At 39.1% G+C, this 20,276-nt stretch overlaps 1 protein-coding gene across 4 annotated transcripts in view; it reads right to left on the bottom strand.

Annotated features, from left to right (window-relative positions):
• The window catches only part of LOC131439084 (transcription-associated protein 1), a 112,629-nt gene that overhangs the window by 70,869 nt on the left and 21,484 nt on the right, over positions 1 to 20,276 (bottom strand). For all 4 annotated transcript variants that reach the window (XM_058609673.1, XM_058609671.1, XM_058609672.1 and 1 more), the window contains 4 exons: positions 10,290 to 10,622; positions 9,980 to 10,221; positions 9,783 to 9,927; positions 7,168 to 9,729 (listed from right to left, as the gene is read on the bottom strand). In XM_058609673.1, the coding sequence (XP_058465656.1) occupies positions 7,168 to 9,729; positions 9,783 to 9,927; positions 9,980 to 10,221; positions 10,290 to 10,622 (3,282 nt within the window). The remainder of the gene's footprint in view (positions 1 to 7,167; positions 9,730 to 9,782; positions 9,928 to 9,979; positions 10,222 to 10,289; positions 10,623 to 20,276) is intronic.

The raw sequence follows: 20,276 nt of genomic DNA, 5'->3' as shown, positions 1-20,276 counted from the left end.
GTTCCTCGCAAATACCACAGGTAAGTCATCTCGGACCGGTAATATTTTTAATCACATAAGAAGGTATAGGCTTCTTCAAGTGTATGCGTAATACACGTACGCCATTTAGAATACCGGGGAAAAAATTCTTCCACTTTTCTTTTTCGATAGAGAGAATCTCTCCGTATTGGGACATAGTTTTGCGAATATAATAATCGGTGACGCTCGAGTGAAGATCATGCACACGCACTTCTACAGCACTATCATCCATATATACTGGAATGTTGTACCTAATGTTCTCGTGTTCCACATAGTGCACATTGTTATTGTCTTTTGCGAATTGAATTGCATCCAACTCTTTATAAAACTGGATGTAAACAACATTATTCGTCTTATTGCATTGAAGTAAATGCACACGTTTAATGTCCAGCTGCATTTGCTCCTTAAGCAAACCTTCAAGTTCTCGTATCGAAGATCGAATTTTGCACTGCCTGAAGTCAACAACAATTGTATTCTTTCGTGTCGGCGGTAGCTTTTGTTCGTTTGGTTCACTCATCTTCGAGGTCTATTGTTCACTACACAATACTGTACTTGGTTTCTTCTGTTTCCAACGTAAGCGGTTTTGTTTTATCGACTGGCTTGGAGTAGATGTAAAACCGAACTGATTGCTCGGCAGTTGATGTGGATTATTCCAAGGTAATCGTCGAAGAACAAAACGTACGAATCTACGTTGTATAGATTCTGTTCTATGAGCTCCATTAAGGTTATGGCGGCGTCATATACATTCACAACATTGTATTGTACGCACCTCGAGGATGAAACACCTTGACGTCAGTCAAGTAGAAAACGTTACGCTCGTCGGATAGCAAGAAATCGCTCGAATAAAATTATTGATTTTATTGACTGTGAATATATTCGTTTTATTCTCTCCGTATCCGTGGCTCCCACATTGGTGACCCCGACGCGATTTTTTTTTAATTCGTGAACCAGAATTGCCATTTTGTAAAAAATAAACATGGCTCAAGTTTCGGGATCCGGAGATACCTTGGACGGATTGGACGTACCTTTTCCATCGTCACGAGATGCACACATTACCGCAGCAGTTTCCGTCAAATTACCGGAGTTCTGGAAAACGGATCCGCTCATGTGGTTTGCCCAGGTTGAGGCTCAATTTTCGCTTGCTGGGATTCAGAGCGACCTAACCAAATTTCACCACATAATTGCTAAGGTGGATCAGACAGTCTTGCGGCATATTTCCGATATAGTCGCAAATCCTCCTGCACAGGATAAGTATGTAACTGTAAAAAACCGTCTAATCTCCCGATTCGAGTTGTCGGCACAGGAAAAATTCGAAAAGCTACTTAATTCCTGTGATCTTGGTGATATGCGTCCGACTCACCTGCTAGCTAAAATGCAGGAGCTGGCTACAAATCTAAACGTAAACGACGAGTTAATGAGAATGTTGTTCATGCAACGGATGCCAACGAGCATACGTGCAATTTTAGCGATTTGTGAGAATAAACTTGATCAGCTAGCGGAAATGGCTGATAAGATGGTCGACTCCTCTGGTCCTCAGATAGCCATCGCATCTCTTCCTGCTGCTACTACGAATATACAAGATCTGGAAATCCAAATTGCTGCACTGTCCAGCGAAGTGCGACGATTGAGAACGGTGGAAAATGGAAATCGGTCCCGTTCTTCATCACGTCGCCGTAACGACCCACAGTCTTCGCAGGACATTTGTTGGTATCATCGTAAATTTCGAGAGGCCGCACAACAATGTCGATCTCCGTGCCGGTATTCGAAACCAAAAAACTAAAATCCTTCTCATCCCAAACGGCGGGGGTGGGAGCTAAAACGAACAGCAGCCGTCTAACTATTTTCGATCGGACAGCAAACAAACGATTTTTAATAGATACCGGATCAGATCTCTCAATAATTCCAGCTACAATGAAGGATAAAAAGGGAAATCGAAGTCAATGGGAACTGCACGCTGCAAACGGAACAATTATAAAAACGTTCGGACAGCGTTTCGTTACAACAGATATGGGTCTACGTCGTAGATTCTCATGGAATTTCATAGTCGCTGATGTAACTACACCTATAATAGGCGCGGATTTCCTGGCCCATTTTGGGATTGTTGTGGATCTGAAACGTCGCCGGCTCATCGATTCAATTACGAAATTGCACTCAATCGGTGGATTAGCAACTCCTACACTGTGCAATATAACAACCGTGGTAGGAAATCACCCATATAGAAATTTGTTGGAAGAGTTCCGTGAGGTTACACTATCGTCTACCCTGCGTTCCGAAGTTCAACATGACGTAACCCATCATATCCTTACAAAAGGGCCACCGTTGTCTTGTAAAAGTCGTCGACTACCTCCAGATAAATTGAAAGCCGCTAAACAAGAATTCGAGACGATGTTAGAGCTTGGGATATGTCGTCATTCCAGCAGTTCCTGGGCAAGCGCACTGCACTGTGTGCCCAAAAAGAATGGTTGTTGGAGATTCGTTGGCGATTACAGACGTCTAAATGCTGTTACCGTACCGGACCGATACACGGTACCGCATATCCATGACCTTCTTAACGCACTTCATGGTAAGTCTATTTTCACAACACTCGATTTGGAACGGGCCTACCATCAGATTCCTGTGGAGGAAATCGATATACCAAAAACCGCCGTGATTACACCATTCGGACTTTTCGAATTTACAAGAATGCAGTTCGGACTATGTAATGCATCGCAGACTTTCCAACGCTTCATGCATAAGATCCTCGGCGATCTCGATCTCGTCATTATTTTTGTGGACGACATTTGTATCGCCTCCGCTAACGAAGAACAGCACCGTTATCACATTCGGTTCGTGCTAGAGCGCCTTCACAAGCATGGATTGGTTATAAACCTCTCGAAGAGTCGATTTGCACAGCGCGAAGTGGAATTTCTCGGCTATCTCGTGAATCACGACGGAATTCGACCACTACCGGATAGAATACAAGCGCTCCAAAACTATAAGTTACCAACTACAGTCAAGGAGCTTCGCCGGTTTTTAGCTCTAATAAATGGTTATAAACGTTTTCTCCCGCACGCTACGGACCAACAAGCCCCCCTTCGCAATCTTATACAAGGAAACCGAAAAAATGACTCAAGAAAATTAGACTGGTGCGACAACGCTGAAAAGGCTTTCGTAAACTGCAAGCAAAGCATTGCGAATGCAACTCTTTTGCATTATCCTGATCCAACCAAACGTTTAAGTTTGATGGTAGATGCGTCGAATACTTCGGCCGGAGCAGTACTTCAGCAGTATAACGGCAGTCACTGGCATCCGCTGGGTTTTTTTCTCACAGAAATTCTCCGAGGCTCAAACAAAATACTCGACGTTCGGGAGAGAATTAACCGCCATAAAATTAGCAGTACAATACTTTCGACACTTGCTGGAAGCTAGGAAATTCACAATTTTTACTGATCATCGACCACTAACCTACGCTTTGAGATCAGCAAAAAACGATTATTTACCGCACGAGGAGCGGTACCTCGGTTATATTTCTCAATTCACATCAGATATCCAGCATATTAGTGGTAGTAAAAACGAGATAGCAGACGCTCTATCTCGCGTAGCGACGATTTCCTTTCCGCAATCGCTGAATTTTGAGGAGTTAGCGACTGAACAAATCCATGATGCGGAATTAAAAAGGTTATTGGCCTCTGACAGACCAACATCGATTAAGCTGGTTTTGAAAGCATTGCCAAGCACACAGACAGGGATTTATTGTGATGTATCGCTTAATGATCGGATTCGTCCGTACGTACCAGAAAAACTTCGCTTCAAGATCATGGAGATTTTACACACAGTCTCACATCCAGGCATTCGGGCTACCAGAAAGTTGATAAAAGAACGATTCGTCTGGCCATCTATTAACAAAGACATCAAGACGTATGTTCAGTCATGCGATAGGTGTCAACGATCAAAAATCAATCGACATACTTCATCACCCCTACAAGCCTTCAATATTCCCAAGACCAGATTTCAACATGTACATCTCGACCTTGTTGGTCCATTGACCTCATCGAACGGTAGGCGTTACGTCCTAACAATGATTGACAGATTTACCAGATGGCCTGAAGCGGTGCCATTGTGCGACATGACAGCGGAATCAGTTGCTCAAGCCCTTCTTAGCAGTTGGATTTCTCGGTTCGGCATTCCTGAAACTATTACGACGGATCAAGGACGACAGTTCGAGTCAGAGCTTTTTCGGGAGCTCAGCAATTTGCTAGGCATTAAACGAATCCGTACGACAGCTTATCATCCTCAAGCAAATGGAATGGTCGAGCGGTTCCATAGAACAATGAAAACAGCAATTATTTGTGTAGATTCAAAGCACTGGAGCACTAAACTTCCGTTGATTTTACTAGGACTCCGAACAGCGATCCGAGAGGATATGCAGTGTTCGTCTGCTGAAATGGTCTACGGTCAACCGCTGAAACTACCAAGAGAGTTCTTCGAAACGCAATCTGGAGAAGGAGTGGACCGCTTCGACTTCATTCGCTCTCTTAGGGAATCGATTCAACAACTAACACCGGTTGCCGGTAGCAACCATTCCAAGCCAAGAGTATTCATTCCGAAAGATCTAGCTACTTGTGAACATGTTTTTGTTCGCGTGGACTATGTCAAACGAACGCTCCAACCACCATACGATGGACCGTACCAGGTGGTAAATCGACACGGTAAATACTTCGACATTCTTGTTGGTGGAAAGGAGAAACGAATTTCGATCGACAGAATAAAGCCTGCATTCACATCAAGGGAGCATTCAGGAAGCCAGGTGAACGACGAGGCTCACACTAAAGTTACACCTTCGGGTCATCGGGTCCGATTTCTCGTGTAACTGAAGGGGACTATATGGCGGCGTCATATACATTCACAACATTGTATTGTACGCACCTCGAGGATGAAACACCTTGGCGTCAGTCAAGTAGAAAACGTTACGCTCGTCGGATAGCAAGAAATCGCTCGAATAAAATTATTGATTTTATTGACTGTGAATATATTTGTTTTATTCTCTCCGTATCCGTGGCTCCCACAAGGTAAAGAGGGTTCCAGACTACTGAGCAATATTCTAAAGTAGAACGAACGAGTGTACAGGCAATAAATATCATAAATATCATTGAAGTGCTTATCATCTGCTACTTAGTTATGAAAGTCGCGGGTTATTGATCGATCTCGACACATTGCAAGTGCGACAGAACTTATCACGCGCTTCGATAATAGCAGATATATTCAACGGTAGGATCAGCTGTTTTGTTTTGCTCAACGAAGTTAATATTGCGACCCAGAGCTCTCCGCAATAGTGCTTTTCTTCGACTTCCTAAACGACGTACCAACTATGGCGCAAACGGTTCTGTTATTGGTTTACAGAGATAGTTCATCCGTGTTTCATTTGGGTATGATTTAAATGTGTCACAAGCAGTATACGTATAAACTTTCTAAATATTAGAAATTATCATTAGGACCAAATTGTTTCTGTTGATTGTAGATAAAGAAATAAAATACAACATAAGAAAAGGATTTGTCATGTACTACTTATTTCCCGGGTTGGCGGTTCAATGCATATGGCACTGGTCTTACAAGCCATTTATCGTATGTTCGATTCCCAAATTTATGAATTCTAATAAGTAAATCCATAGAAAAAGCAAAAATACGCCAATATGCGTCAGTGGTGGATGTACGTTATGTGGCCGAATTTTGTTTGGCATAAATTTGTTTGGCATAATGTCGTTTGACATAAAATAAAAAAGATATACTGTTTCATTTGGCATAACTGTTGTTTGGCATAATTTTCATTTGGCATAATTTCAATTGTGCATATTTTCTTTTGATTCGTTTTATTCTGGGAGTAATTTAAAAGGTTGAAATACATAACGGCCTGATAACACTTGGATTATAGTATTTCCGATTAGTGATTGGACGACTCGGACTACGTTACCTCGGCAGCTTGGCGCCGCCGAGGTTGCCTTCTCCTCGTTGTGTTCTAAAACTAGAAAATGAATTCTAATTGCGGTTTTCTAATGCGAGGCCAAGGGATAGCTCCTAGCTTTAAGTAGACCAGGCAAACGAGTGGATTACAGGTTTGTGTGTGGGGGCCACCGCTTCCGAAATTGAAATTATGCCAAATGAAAATTATGCCAAACAACAATTATGCCAAATGAAACAGTATGTCTTTTTATTTTATGCCAAAAGACATTATGCCAAACGAAATTCGGCCAAATAACGTACACCCGTCAGTGGTAGAAACACCCATCTGTTGTGGATTTCACATATGACCATTATTGAACGTTACACAATAACTGACACAAACGGTTATAACCCATTTCGACGACGGTCATTTGACATACGGTCAATTGGCAGAAAGTTCATTTAGCATAAATTCGGTTGGCATAACGTTCGTTTGGCAGAAGGTTATTTGGCATTACAATAACCTGTATCATACTGTTTTCCACGCTGCGTATAGCTTCGCCGCAAAAATATATGCTGTTTGTATAGTACAATAAATCAATTGGTAAAAAATACAAGATATGTAGAAAATTCACAATAATTGACTATATTTTCCGAAAATCTCAACAATTCAATTGACACTTCGGTGGCACAGATGTGAAAGAAATACTGAACTGGTATTTCATACTGCAATAGTAAAATACAAACATAAAATAACAAAAATAAATACGGAAAAAGTAAATCACAAACTAACAAATAAATAGTTATTGCGATTCTCGTCCCCTCGTTGGCGGTTCAATACATAGGGCACTGGTCTTACAAGCCAGTTGTCGTATGTTCGTGCCCCGACCTGGAAGGATTCTTAGTTGTCAGTAGGATCGTAGCAACAGCCATACAATGGTTCTGAATCGGTTAGTTTATGCCATTGTGTAATTAATAAGAATATAGCATGTGGCCGGTTCACGTACACGATGCATATGCACGGAAACTGCGTTCGTTCGTATACTATGCTCGGGACGATCTTGAACATGGACTACCTACTCTTGAGGTTTGAGTGAGTCTTAAAATTGCATTTTTAATGTTATCGTGATAAGTCATTTTTTGTACACAACAAAATACATCATATTAACAAGATATCGCTATCACATTTCCCGAACAAATCAAAATTCAAAAATAGCTATAGACAATACTCACCGACGAAATGCTAGGTAACAAATGATTCTCGTTGCTGTTCTGTATCTGCTTGTTTGTGTTCGCCGTAAGAATCAACAGTTCAATGCATTGTTTTATCCAATAGTGCTGTCCAATAGAATCCCAAGCATGCGAACAGATTATATAAAGTAATCGATCGTGTAAACGCCTTCTCATGGATCCATCGAAAATTTCGAAAAATTTTGCACGAATCTTTGGTTGATTACAACGTAAACCCGCTAGGAAAGCTGCTTCCAGTTTCGAAGTGAGTTCAGTTATTTTGAGTTGCTCATCGCGGTAGATGTAATTTACTAATTCTAGGAATTGCCCGTTTAATTCTTGATCGTCAGTAAATCTCTTTTCTACGTATTGCATTAGTTTTACCAAAAGTATAGATTTTTCGCGAAGTGTTGGCGCCTGAGAAACCGTTACCGGGGTGTTTTTATTTTTCATCCATTCTTCGATCATTTTTACAATTGCTTTTATTACTTTAACATCATTACTTTTTTCAATCAAGCCAACGAGAATTCCTCCAATAAACATTTTTCGCATTTCTACACTCATCACAACTACACGGTTCTTAACCAAGTCTAGTGAAACGACCAACAACTCTAATGCAATTGATCCGGCATTGTTGGTAGCTTCGCCATTTCCGTTCGTATTACCAGCAACTCCTCCCAAATGCTCTTTGGTCAACCGATTGAGTAGGCGCATAAATGGAATAATCAGCCTATCGATGTAGCTCTGATTGTTTGTGCAAGCTGCTTTTAATGTCATTAATGTTCCAAATAATGTCGATGGGTTTGCCTGAGGATTCTTTTCGTATGTTGCCAAACCTTCGAAAATCATTTTGCTAATAGTTGCATATAATGTTTCCATTTCATCATGTTTATGATGGGAATCGGTAGGGAAAATAGCCATAAGACGGGTCAATAATCCATGCATCAATTTAATGACTCTAGTATTAGGACTTGTTACACAAGCAGATAACCCTCGTTGTAATGGTCGGAATGTCACTAATATTTGATCCTTTTTCAAGACTGTTAATAGGAAAGTTAACAATTCCAGTGCTGTACACACGTTTCCAATGTTAGGCTGCTGTCCTTCAATGCTTGTGAATACCTTGTCTAGCCAAGTTAGCTTTAGGTCAAACGGTTGTTGCCACATGTCAGGTTTCATAGCCAACTTGAGAAGAGTAACGCATCTCCTAGAGAGACTTTCACCTGGAGAGATTGTTCCAGGTGTAGTAGATACATCATTTAGTTGGCATGCCATTCTGAATAGGAAATTTAAAACAGCATCGCAATGTGCACGATCGATTGGGCGGGTCGAACCTTCCACTTTGGGACTAACTATGCTGGTACTAGTAGTTGAAGTACCAGGAGATGGTTGGGGAATCGTCTCCCCTATCGCTACTTTCTTTCTAGTATCTTCTTCTTGTGCGGTTCTTTTAATCGCTCCACTTATCTGCGGTTTGCTATCGTTTTGTATTTTACTATCTTCATCTTCTATAGTACCCTCTGCTTCTTCCTTGATTCTTTGTATTTCCCATTTGATTATAACCTCAGCTAGTTCTACCGATAACTTTCGATAATCAATCGTCGCATTTACAGTGAATCCAAGACGATGCATTGAATTGACTATTTGTTGTACTAAATGATGCCTCACCGGATAATAGACTTTAAAATGTCTAACAAGTAACTGCAAAATGTGAAACAGTTGCTGCATAGAGTGTCCTTCCTCGACAATTATTTTCTTCGTCCAATGAGTTAGCATTGTATTTCCATCCTCCATTCGTAGTGGCATAGCAGGTGTTAACACTTCTAGCGCTTGCTTCACCACTGTTCTCGCTTCGACGGCATGAGCCTTCAGCAGTGAATGAAACACTTGTAGTACAATACGTTTATGAATGGCTAGTCTGGCTATAATGTGGCTCAATAATAAGTGTCCGTGATACCTGGCTGCTGGATCGACGCAATTTTTTGGTAATAAACAAGGCCAAGCGAATGTCATAAGTCTTCGAAGCTTGTTGCCTTCGCGTTTATTATTTGCATCACCATCATGAATGTGTGGTGATGCTCTTTCGACCAGCAAACACGCAAATTGTAACAACGCTATTCTTACGGAATCTTCATTAGCAAATGGTTTCTCTGGGTCAATCACCTTGTTAATGAATACTGAAACGACATTGTTATCATCCTCTTGGTAAGGTGATGGAGGAGCACCAACCAACTTATTTCCTTCTCCTTTTTCAAAACTAACTGCGAAACTAGGAATGATAATCATTGTCAAAATTTTCGCCTTCAAATCTTGTGTCACTTCCTGATTAACAAAGCATTCAACAAAGTGGAAAAATGCTTTACGTTTCCAATCTACAGTATAACTCTGACATACAGTATTCTGAAGAAAGTCACGGAAAAACTGAAAATCAGGAATAAATCGTAGGCAAAGCGCGCGCAGTAATTGAAATAGTAAGGGTATCTCATTGGTATTGTGTGAAAAATATTCAATCAATATTTTAGCAACCAAATGCCATATGTCGCAAACAACGGATGATTGACACGTCTAGAAAAACAAAATTAAATTAAATATTTTTTGTTAAAGGCATATGAACAAACCTTGTATAAGTCATTCCTCCAGACGCTCTTGAGTGCAGTTATTATTTCGCTTTGAGTGGAAATCCACGGACTATCGAATTCGGTTAATATGTGAATAAGCAAAACCGCTTGTCTTTGAGCTTCATAACGTTCTTCGTATGGTTTCCTAAACATTAAACAGGAATAAGATAGAATCGAATCAAATATTTAGTACATACCCTTGAGTTATAGCAATGCTTCCCTCCATATTAATAAGAATGAGTTGAATCAATCGTTGACTTTTTTCTTGAATTGCATTTCGAAATGGTAAACCATCTTTATGTTTCACAAGAAAAATCATAAATCTATTCCATTGTGGATCTTTAACATTGGCATCGCTCAACATAAGTTCCATTGTTTCCTTCGGGAATTTCAACAAGAATTTTACTAACGGTGAACGATACGGGGAACAGGGTTCAATCTAAAATGACACAATAATATTGTAACAATAGATGATATCAGATACGAGGTACATAACAACTAAATTACCATTAAACTTTTCTCTGTTTGTAGAATCAGTTTGCAAAGACTATCAATAAATTTTGCAGAAGCAGCTGGAATTTGATGGAAAATTCCGATGATGGTTACAATTTTTTGCTCAGTTTCGCCAGTTTTTGATGTGGCAAGAAAATTGGTGCCCTTGTTCGCTGCGATTGAACTCTCCAACAGTTTTTTTACAATTTGCAACAAAGAATCGCACAATTTTTCATTAAACATGGACGGAAACAGTTGTGTCAAGTAGGATAGACGTTTGGCTCCATTGAGTGTTAAATTTCGATGATCTCCAAGTTGCATCAGTAACGGTCGAATGCCTGCATGAATCTAAGGAAAAACCCAACATGAATGTTTATTAGATATATATTTAAAAAAATATCATTCGGTACAATAACCACAACGTAAATTCTTGAATTGCGATAACATTTGTTTTACGTTTCGTCTTCGACTCATCAGTGCAATAATAGTTTAGGTTGAACATAAGCCACGTAAAGTATCAGGAATCGGAATCGGAACTAATTGGCTCATCATCCTGATGGGAAGGGAAGGATAAAAGGAACAAAACAAAAAGAATCAAATCGTTATGCATCCCCGGAAAGATACTGTCTGCAGGTGCCAAACTTCACATTTAATAAAACCTTCAACCCCCGAGAGGATTTAGAGATTTAAAAAATCGATACTATTCTGCACTCCCGGAAGAATGCAGAACGATTCACAATAAAGCTTGCTTCATTTAGAATTGGAACAAACTTTTGCTCATATTTTGGCGCTCCTGGTGGACGGATTTGAGAGTTCTTGGCGCCCACGTGTCGGGAATTTTGTCAGCTTCACGTATGATTTTTGACATTCCGCAAATCGACTGTACTTTGTAAACAATCAACATGGAAGACGAAAGAAGGGAAAAAATAGTGCACAGTTATTTGGAAAATCCATTGTGGTCTGCATTTAGGCTAGCTAAACAGCTCAACTCCGGGAAGGAATCAAGTCGTATCGAGCTAGCAAACAGCCAAATCGGACCATAAAACAGAATAGTGTGGTCAAAATTCGTGCTCGGAAACTATATGACCAGGTGCTTCTGACGGACGATGAAACCTGTGTCAAGGCTGACTTCGGGCAAATCCCATGTCAAAAATTTTACTTGGCAACGGCTCGGGGGGATGTTCCAGCCAAATTTAAGTTTGTTTTTGCCGACAAATTTGCAAGAAAATACTTTATTAGGCAGGGCATTTGCAGCTGTAGCAAAAAAACGAAAGTTTTCGTTTCAAATAGGACAATGACATCGGAACTATACCAAAAAATGTCTCCAAAAACGAATTTTGCCGTTCATTCGATCCCACGACCATCCCGTAATGTTTTGACCAGATTTGGCAAGCTGTCATTACAGCAAAGTCGTTCAAGAATGGTATGCAGAGAAAGGGGTCCAGTTTGTTCCGAAAAACCTTAACTCACCCAACTGCCCCCAGTTCCGCCCTATTGAGAAATACTGGGCAATCATGAAGAGGAGACTCAAGGCAAAAGGAAAAGGTTGTCAAAGACATCAATCAGATAACGACCTGGTGGAATAAGATAGCTAAAACGATGGACGAAGAAGGTGTGCGCCGCATAATGAGCCGTGTTACAGGAAAAATTCGTGAATTCCTTCGAAACCGTAACGAATAATTTTATTCGTATTTTTTCTTAAAAGTATGAAGAAAACGCTACATTTGTATGAAAAAGATCTTGATTTCAATAATAAATAACTGAAATACAGGCAACTGTATTTGTTCCAATTCTATCTGAAGCAAGCTTTATGTATGAGCAGAAGTAAATCCGGCACCACAGAAATTATGCGAAACAGTCTGCTAAAACCGTTCAAGGTAGAAACAGAAAGAATTTATTCACTCTGAAGAACGATGAACCCCTCTAGCTATAAATCCTTACCGCTTTGGGTGAGAGATGATAGAGTATCGTTTAGTTTTGGCTCCCCATACCATGTATGGAAAATTGAAAACTCGGATACGTAGTTGCGTCAATACCAATACGGAGAGGTTAAGTGTTTTCTGGGGACAGACAAACATAGAAAACACTTAACCTCTCCCTACCCTAAACAAATTAGATAATTTTTTTTTCGAGGTATTTATACCTGTTCCGTTTCATATAAAAGGAACAACATTGCAGCATTCTTTCAATAATTAAAAAAAAACCTAACACACTGAAGAAGAATATAAATTGTATTCGAAATACGTATATGTGATGTGACGTTCATTATACATGATTTATAGTGTTGTGAGATACATAGTGAATTTGTATAGTGACGTGATATACTTATAACAGAAATAAAGGGTAATATTAAAAAAATTATCCATTTTAGCCTAACTCTCGCAATCAAAATAAATTCCTTTACCACAGATTCTTTGCGGATGTGTCGATTGTATCCCCACAGAATCGCATAGATTTCTACTTGGAACACAGTACAGTATCTACCAAGTGAATGAGACTAGTAGCATAGCCTATAGGGTTACTATTCCAAAGCCCTGTAACCTTATGACGGTATGCATAAGATAATGCTTCTTGTTTTAGAACACATATAGTGGTTTTATGCATAGTAGCGCCTCTAGAGCTGCAGTAGGAGTTGTCGTGACTGCTCCTATCATCGTCATTAGGACCATCCTTTAGAGATGATTTAGTTTTGACTGAGATGTTGCAACTATTCCTATCTGCCAACAATAACAATAGTTGTGTAGATACAATGAATATATCTGGGTTTGAGTCTCCATAATTTTCCAAAATCCTGCAATCTATGTGACCAATTCAGTTTTGAATCATGAATAACCCCGACATATTTAATTTCATCAATCATTGATGTTTTGTGTGGATTTACAGATAATTCAACCTGAAAACAGCATTGCTCAACATATCGCAGGGCTTGCTTCATCAAATCAAAAAGAGTGTTAATGCTAATACCTTATGATAAAAAAAGAACCGGAATTTCATCAAAAAAAGCAAAATTTTAATTTTCAATAAATTTCTTTATTATCGCCTTCCAAGTACTCTCCTCCTGCGGCAGTACAAGCATGCCAACGTTTGATCCAATTTTCCATACAAGTTTTATAGGCCGCCGAAGGTATGGCCTTTAGTTCACGCAGCGAATTCTCTTTTATGGTCTCTATGGTCTCAAAACGCGTTCCCCGCAATGGCAAATTGAGTCTGAGGAAGAGGAAAAAGTCACACGGGGCCAGTACGGAGAGTACGGTGCTTGGTTGAGTTTTTGACCAAAAACTGCGACACAACCAACGCTGTTTTTGAATGAAATTCAGCTTTTTTGGCACCAGCCGAGAAGGAACGCGTTTCAAACCCAAAACATCAGTTAAAATGTGTTCGGCTGGTCCATAAGAGATGCCCAACAACACAGCAATCTCTCTAATACGTACAGAACGATTTTGCAACACGATTTGCTTCGTTGATTCAATGTTTTCTTCAGTAACAGATGTTGTTGGGCGGCCAGGGATCTCATCATGATCCAAGCTTGTACGACCACCTTTGAAGCGTTTATACCACTCGTATGCCTGTGTTTTTCCTTGACACGATTCACCAAAGGCCTTTTCTAACATTTTCAACGTTTCGGAACACTTAAATCCATTTGCAACACAAAATTTGATGCACGCACGTTGTTCTAAATTTTCATCCATTATAAAAATCGCCACACGAAAATTTTTCAACTTCTTTGTATAGACGCCAAACAAAAACTAATCGTACGATATGTGTCAAAATTTGACAGAATGTGTATCAAAGTGTAGCCAACGTTGAGAGAATAAAAGTTTACCGATTGGACAAGCGCGAGAATTTTAAAATGAAAATTCCGGTTCTTTTTTTATCATAAGGTAAGTCATCAGTATGATAACCGTCGGTAAAATCGTAAGTCGGGAAGGTCATTAAGTTTCATTAATAAACCATCAGTGACTAAGTTCCATAAAAGTGAGGATGATACACCACCTTGAGGACGTCCACAAACACTCATCGTTCTAATTTCTGACTGCCGAAAGCACCTTCAATATCTGGGAAAACACCCAAGCAAGATTGCTTTTTGTGAGAAAGCTTTTTGTATACAACATAATGTAACAGGGTTGTAGTGGTCTTTTCACGCTGGTATGCATGTTGCATGTCACGTCCAAACAAACATTTCTGATATAGTAATCGACTATACGTTCCACTATGAGCTCAGGATGTCGTATGTTTTCAGCAGGAACTTAAAAGACTGAATTTCTCCAAAGAAATTGTGAATTTCTCGGACACATAATAACTCCCGACTGCACCGGTGTAGTGCAAATTAAAAACGAAAACGGCATTAAACAAAAAAAACACTTAATGCTAACGACCCACAATTCATAGAAGCTTTCGAAAAATGCAAAAAAATCCTAGTAGGCGACCCCATACTCAGATACCCCGACTTCACCAAAACCTTCATTTTGACGACCGACGCATCTAATTACGCATTGGGCGCTGTATTATTCCAAATACACGAACAAAAAGACCATTGCTTTCGCATCCCGTACGTTGAATAAACATGAAATCAACTACTCCACAATAGAAAAGAGGCGCTAGCCATAATTTAGGCCGTAGAAAAATTCAAACCGTATTTATACGGAAATAAATTCACTCTCATAACGGACCATAAACCTTTGATTTTTATAAAAATTTCGACCAAAAACCAGAAAATAATCCGCTAGAGATTAGACCTAGAAAACTACGACTACGACGTAGTATACAGAACAGGTAAAGCAAACGTCGTTGCCGACGCGTTAAGCCGAAAGATCGACGCCAATGCAAACGAAACAGACGAAACCTCAAACCTCTGTTCCCTGCCAGACACCTCACATTCCGCTGATACGTCCGACGACTTCTACATCCACTGTACCGAAAGACCCGTCAATAACTTCAGAAACTAATTAATATTCCGAGAAGCTACCTTCAATTCAGACATCACCGAACAAATTCTTCCAAAATATCGAAGAACAATTATCTGCCGTGGTTCTTTCAACTATGAAACCATTACAGACGCTCTGAAAACATATCATAACAGAAGGCAGACAACCATGCAAGCCCCAGAAAATATGTTGCAAATGATTCAGGACGTGTATAGAGAACACTTCTCAAACTCTAACTCCCACTTTGTCATAACACAAATACAGTAGCTGACGTGACCGCTGTTTCAGTTTTGTTTTCGTGCCTTTCAGTTTATTTATTTATTTGGTGCAGGGAAAAGCCCATTGGAGTTAATTTTTGTCAAACCAGCATAAAACCTCCTCATCTTTCGAATACACAGTAAATCATCCAAACGATACATTATCCTTAAATTTAGTTCCATAAAACCTCCTCATCTTCTGATTCAACATTACAATCGTCCAAATGATACATTTTCCTTAAATTTAGTTCTATGGAAATTAAAACTAATTAAGCAGTAACCTTAGGTATGATTTTTTGATAACATTACGCGAATCATGAAAGTCGAACTTATTGAAACAGTTGTTGAATATGCAGTACGTTCAAGCAATGGGCTAGTTATATCCATAATTGGTTCAAGCATAGGGAATCCGAAAAAAATCGAACGGCATCGAACGTCTAATTGTAACAATTGTAATAGCTAGTAGCCTTGCAAACATCTCGGCGGGCAAATAATAAATCTAGACCAATCAGTTTGCATCGGTCATGGTAACTCGTGGGATTTAAAGGATATCTTCATGGAAGACGACGGAAAGTGAATCGGATTATTCACAGGACTATAAAGCTCAAAAGTATTTAACAAAAATATGTATATTACTATGAAGTTCAAGGTAGAATATTAAATTGACTCTTGAACTGAAATTTATATATTGAGCTACGGAGAAAATTAATGAAAGTTTACCTCAATTTTGAGTATCGAAAATCAAGGTGATCAATTGCACTTTGTTTAGTCGTCAAAGGAACGAGACATTACAGATTTTCAGTACACGAGATATTTTCGAGAAATCGATCGATTCCACTTCTATCTCTTTGAGTTGCTACTCCCGGAACTTCTCGAACAGGTAATTGGAAACCAATGGGGTCAACAGAGCTTCAGTCAATCACCTATCGAAGCAATTGACTATGCTTTTTTGCTGAGTATCGAATTGATATTTCTAGTCGACCCAAATTTCCGAAATCCGGTTTTTAAACAAAATACAATAGCAGCTATTGTTCCCCATATACAACTTTAATTTGAGAGGAATGGGACTCAATGGATGATTGATAAAACCTATTATCTATTTCCGAATTGCAGGAGTTACTGTCAGTTATCAGAACACTATCACTTCGAGAGAATTTTTTATCTATTTCCTAGAGTTATTAAGAATAGTTTAATATAAAATGATTTTCATCTTTTATGATATTTTTCGTTCGTGAACTCGATTTATACGCGTTTCTCATCGCTTATTCTCATTTGGTGATTCGTAAGCGGAGCTATTATTGAATTTGTGTCGCCTTTTTGTTAGTAGTTTTTTTCTTATTTCACATGCTTTTATAGTCACTTATTTTAGAAATTTCGTTTTCTAATGCATATTGTAAGCCTTTGGTGGTGAGTTCAGTTTTTTCGCATCCTTTGACTCTTTTTCAAACATGACTATTCGTCAGCAAGAAAATTGTTCCACTAACATAAATGGCCTTCAATTAAAATGACTCCATGTTTATCTCTCAGTATCTGGCTGTCTAGGGGATTGAGGAAAGAATTAGAGGTTTAACAACGAACATTTCGTTACAAATTTAACAATGCATGTTATAAATCAAGCGGCTATTGCGAATAAGTTGTCATTTCCAGTTTTGTAGATTACTCTTATAAAACAATTGTCATTGATATCGTGTTACGAGGTACGATTGGCTTTTCGGTTGGTTTCAAATTGATTGACAACCGTCCTTAGAATTTAAATTGAACATGATTCATTACACTTCTAAATGAAAGTATTACATTATTGAAATATGGCGGAGTTACGCGTCGTTGTGAATCGGTGTAATTTGATAATTAATTGATACTATTTTTCCACGATAATAGATCGTACTATCTACCAAATTAATCCTGATCGTTTCCTCACTCCACTAGCACCACTCCGTGACACTTGTGGTGATGTAGAGAATTTCTAGGTCACTAGTAGTAGCAAGTGTTGAACTAACATCTCTTTCCTTCCCACAGTGACGTGGGTGTGGCCATCTACGTTATTGATCATTTCATGCATTTTATTTAAGTCAGTTTAGGTTGCATGTTGAGCATGAATTACTTCTCCCTAGTATCATGCATTTGATTCAAAATGACATTTTCAACTGATTTCTGACAATCACGCGAAACTCACGGGCTGTCAACTAATCTGAGCTATCCCATTGCGTGCTACGATCCTACTGACACTAACAATCCTTCCAGGTCGGAACTCGAACATATGGCAACTGGCTTGTAAGACCAGCGCCCTATGCATTGAACCTCGAGCGCATTCCCTTACCTTAAGGTTTATTTTGAAAATTTGTTTTCACACATTAGCACCATTTTCGAATACTATGTCACACATGAAAGCCGAAAGTTCGAATTAAAACACACTATAATTGGAACTCAGAAACTGGACCTGAATTGAGTAACTTGATCTACCAACTGAACATGAATTTGTGATCTGAGTGCAGAATCTGAATTCTTGACCTGTAATTGGGATTTCGACTCAAATTTTGGATCAAAATTATTGACAGAGATTTTTTACCTGAACCGGAATTCTGCATCTGGATTCTGGAATTTAATTTTAAACCTGGTATTGGACTTTGGTTCTAGGCCAGAATTCTGACCCTGGATAAACTTCTGACTCTTCACCTAAATTCAGGACTTGAATTCTGAACCTAGTTTCAGAACATGGACCTGGCTTCTGGAATGGAAATCGGGATACGAATTTTATGCCTGCATTTTGGACCCGGGTTATAGACCTGAACTCCTGACAGGAATACATTAGATTTCGTGTGTTTTAGAAATAAGTCCCGATCCCAGGCCAAGATTCTGGGTCTGAATTCCTGACAGAAATTTAAGATCTGAACCTAAATTTTGAACCGGGAAGCAGGATTCTGGGTCTGAATTCCGAACATGAATCTGAATTCTGGATCTGACCTCAGGATTCTGAACAAGATTTTGAACTCGACCTCTGAAAATAATTCTGACGTTTCGTTTCTTTCTAATCTCACAAGAATTGAATGATGCACTAATCATATCATTTTTGCAACTGATAGATAGGAATGGAATTGTTTTTCGCAATGATATATTACCCACATGTCTATATAAATTTGTAATCAATGCATTTTACTCGGGGCCTTTCTCAGAAAGATTTTTTAAGTGTCGAAGCCCACTTTTTGCGAATCATTACCCACATATTAACAATTTTGAGTTTACTACCCACTAGTGGGCTGTAGGGAACAGTTTGGGAATAACTATTCTAAACCGTTCTAAAGAATTTTATCCTGATTCTTTTGATACTGCATATCGATTTGCATTGCATTGTTGTTGCCTTCCTCATACAAAAAGTCTATGCAATCACTGTAAAAACCGACTTTTGTACGGAGGCCCGGAGCCCGACTTTTGAACGGAGAGTCATATACCGTTCGACTCAGTTCGTCGAGATCACAAAATGTCTGTGTGTATGTGACAAATAATGCCACTTAATTTTCTCACAGTTGGCTGAACCGATTTTCACAAACTTAGCTTGCTATTGAATTTCATCTTTATTCGACTTCCGGTTCTAGAATTACAATGTAATATGTTCAAATCTATGAGAAAATGCGAACTCAATTTTCTAGGAAATTTCTTAACCGATTAAAAGGTTTTGAAATTCCTTAAAAGGGCCCTGAAAAGTTGATCCAGATCCGACATCCGAAAAATTTTCAATTTCATGATTATTTTTAACAAGCGATGGCGACATGAGGTGCAAATTTTTATAAAACTTACTGGTAAATTCATCTAGTTGACAGATCTTGTTAGTTCCGAAAGCACCGATAATAGTGCAGAAAAGCTCCAAAAACAGAACGGTTAAACCGATTTTCACAATTCATGGTCCAAATTAAAGCTCTCATTGTCTTAAAAGATACTGTGCAATTTCATCCAGATCCGACTTCCGGTTCCGACATTACATGGCGATGAGTGCCAAACGTTCAAAACGTAACACAAAATAACGATGCAAAATCGCTATGTGCTGGTACGAAAGAAGAAGAAAGCACCACCGCCCTTCGAACGAAACACACCGTTGTCCATTGGTGTAGTTGTCTTTTTTGTCTAGTTTATCACATGGCTTACCGTAGTGAACAGCTTTTTGACAAAATTTACATGTGGCCATCTGATTGTCATAGGTAACAAGTGATTTGCACGGGATTCTTGTATTCTGACCGAAAATCACATAAGAAGGTATATTACATTGAAATACATGGGAAAAAATTCTTCTACCTTTCTATTCGATAGAGAATCTCTCCGTATGGGGACATAGTTTTGCGAATATAAGGATCGATGACGCATGAGGGAAGATCTTGCACACGCACTTCTATATCCTCCATATATACTGGAATGCTGTTGTTATCGAACCCATCTGAAAAGCGCTCACCTTACCTTCGCAACTCTACTAGTACGCCTTCTAAATTACAATTTAAATGTTTGTTGCATCCGAAAATATTTTAAGTGACGGTGTACAATATTGAACCTTATTGAACTTTACCCTATAACTCCGGAGCCGGAATTGGGATCCAGATGAAATTCTGGAATTTCGTATGGGAAGGAAGACCCTTTCATTTGAATCTTAGTTTGTCAAAATCGGTTCAGCCATCTCCGAGAAAACCTAGTGAGATTATTTGACACATACACACACATACATACACATACATATACACACACACACACACTTGGCCAATTTTCTCTAGTCGGTTTTTCAAGTGATTGCATAACCTTTCTATATGAGAAAGACAAAAAGGAAGAAAAGAAGTAAGTGA

Source organism: Malaya genurostris, chromosome 3, assembly GCF_030247185.1.
Source record: "Malaya genurostris strain Urasoe2022 chromosome 3, Malgen_1.1, whole genome shotgun sequence".
In the NCBI taxonomy this organism is placed as follows: Eukaryota; Metazoa; Arthropoda; class Insecta; order Diptera; family Culicidae; genus Malaya; species Malaya genurostris.
The sequence above is the reverse complement of the archived record's forward strand: the minus strand, read 5'-3'. Positions and strand labels throughout refer to the sequence as shown.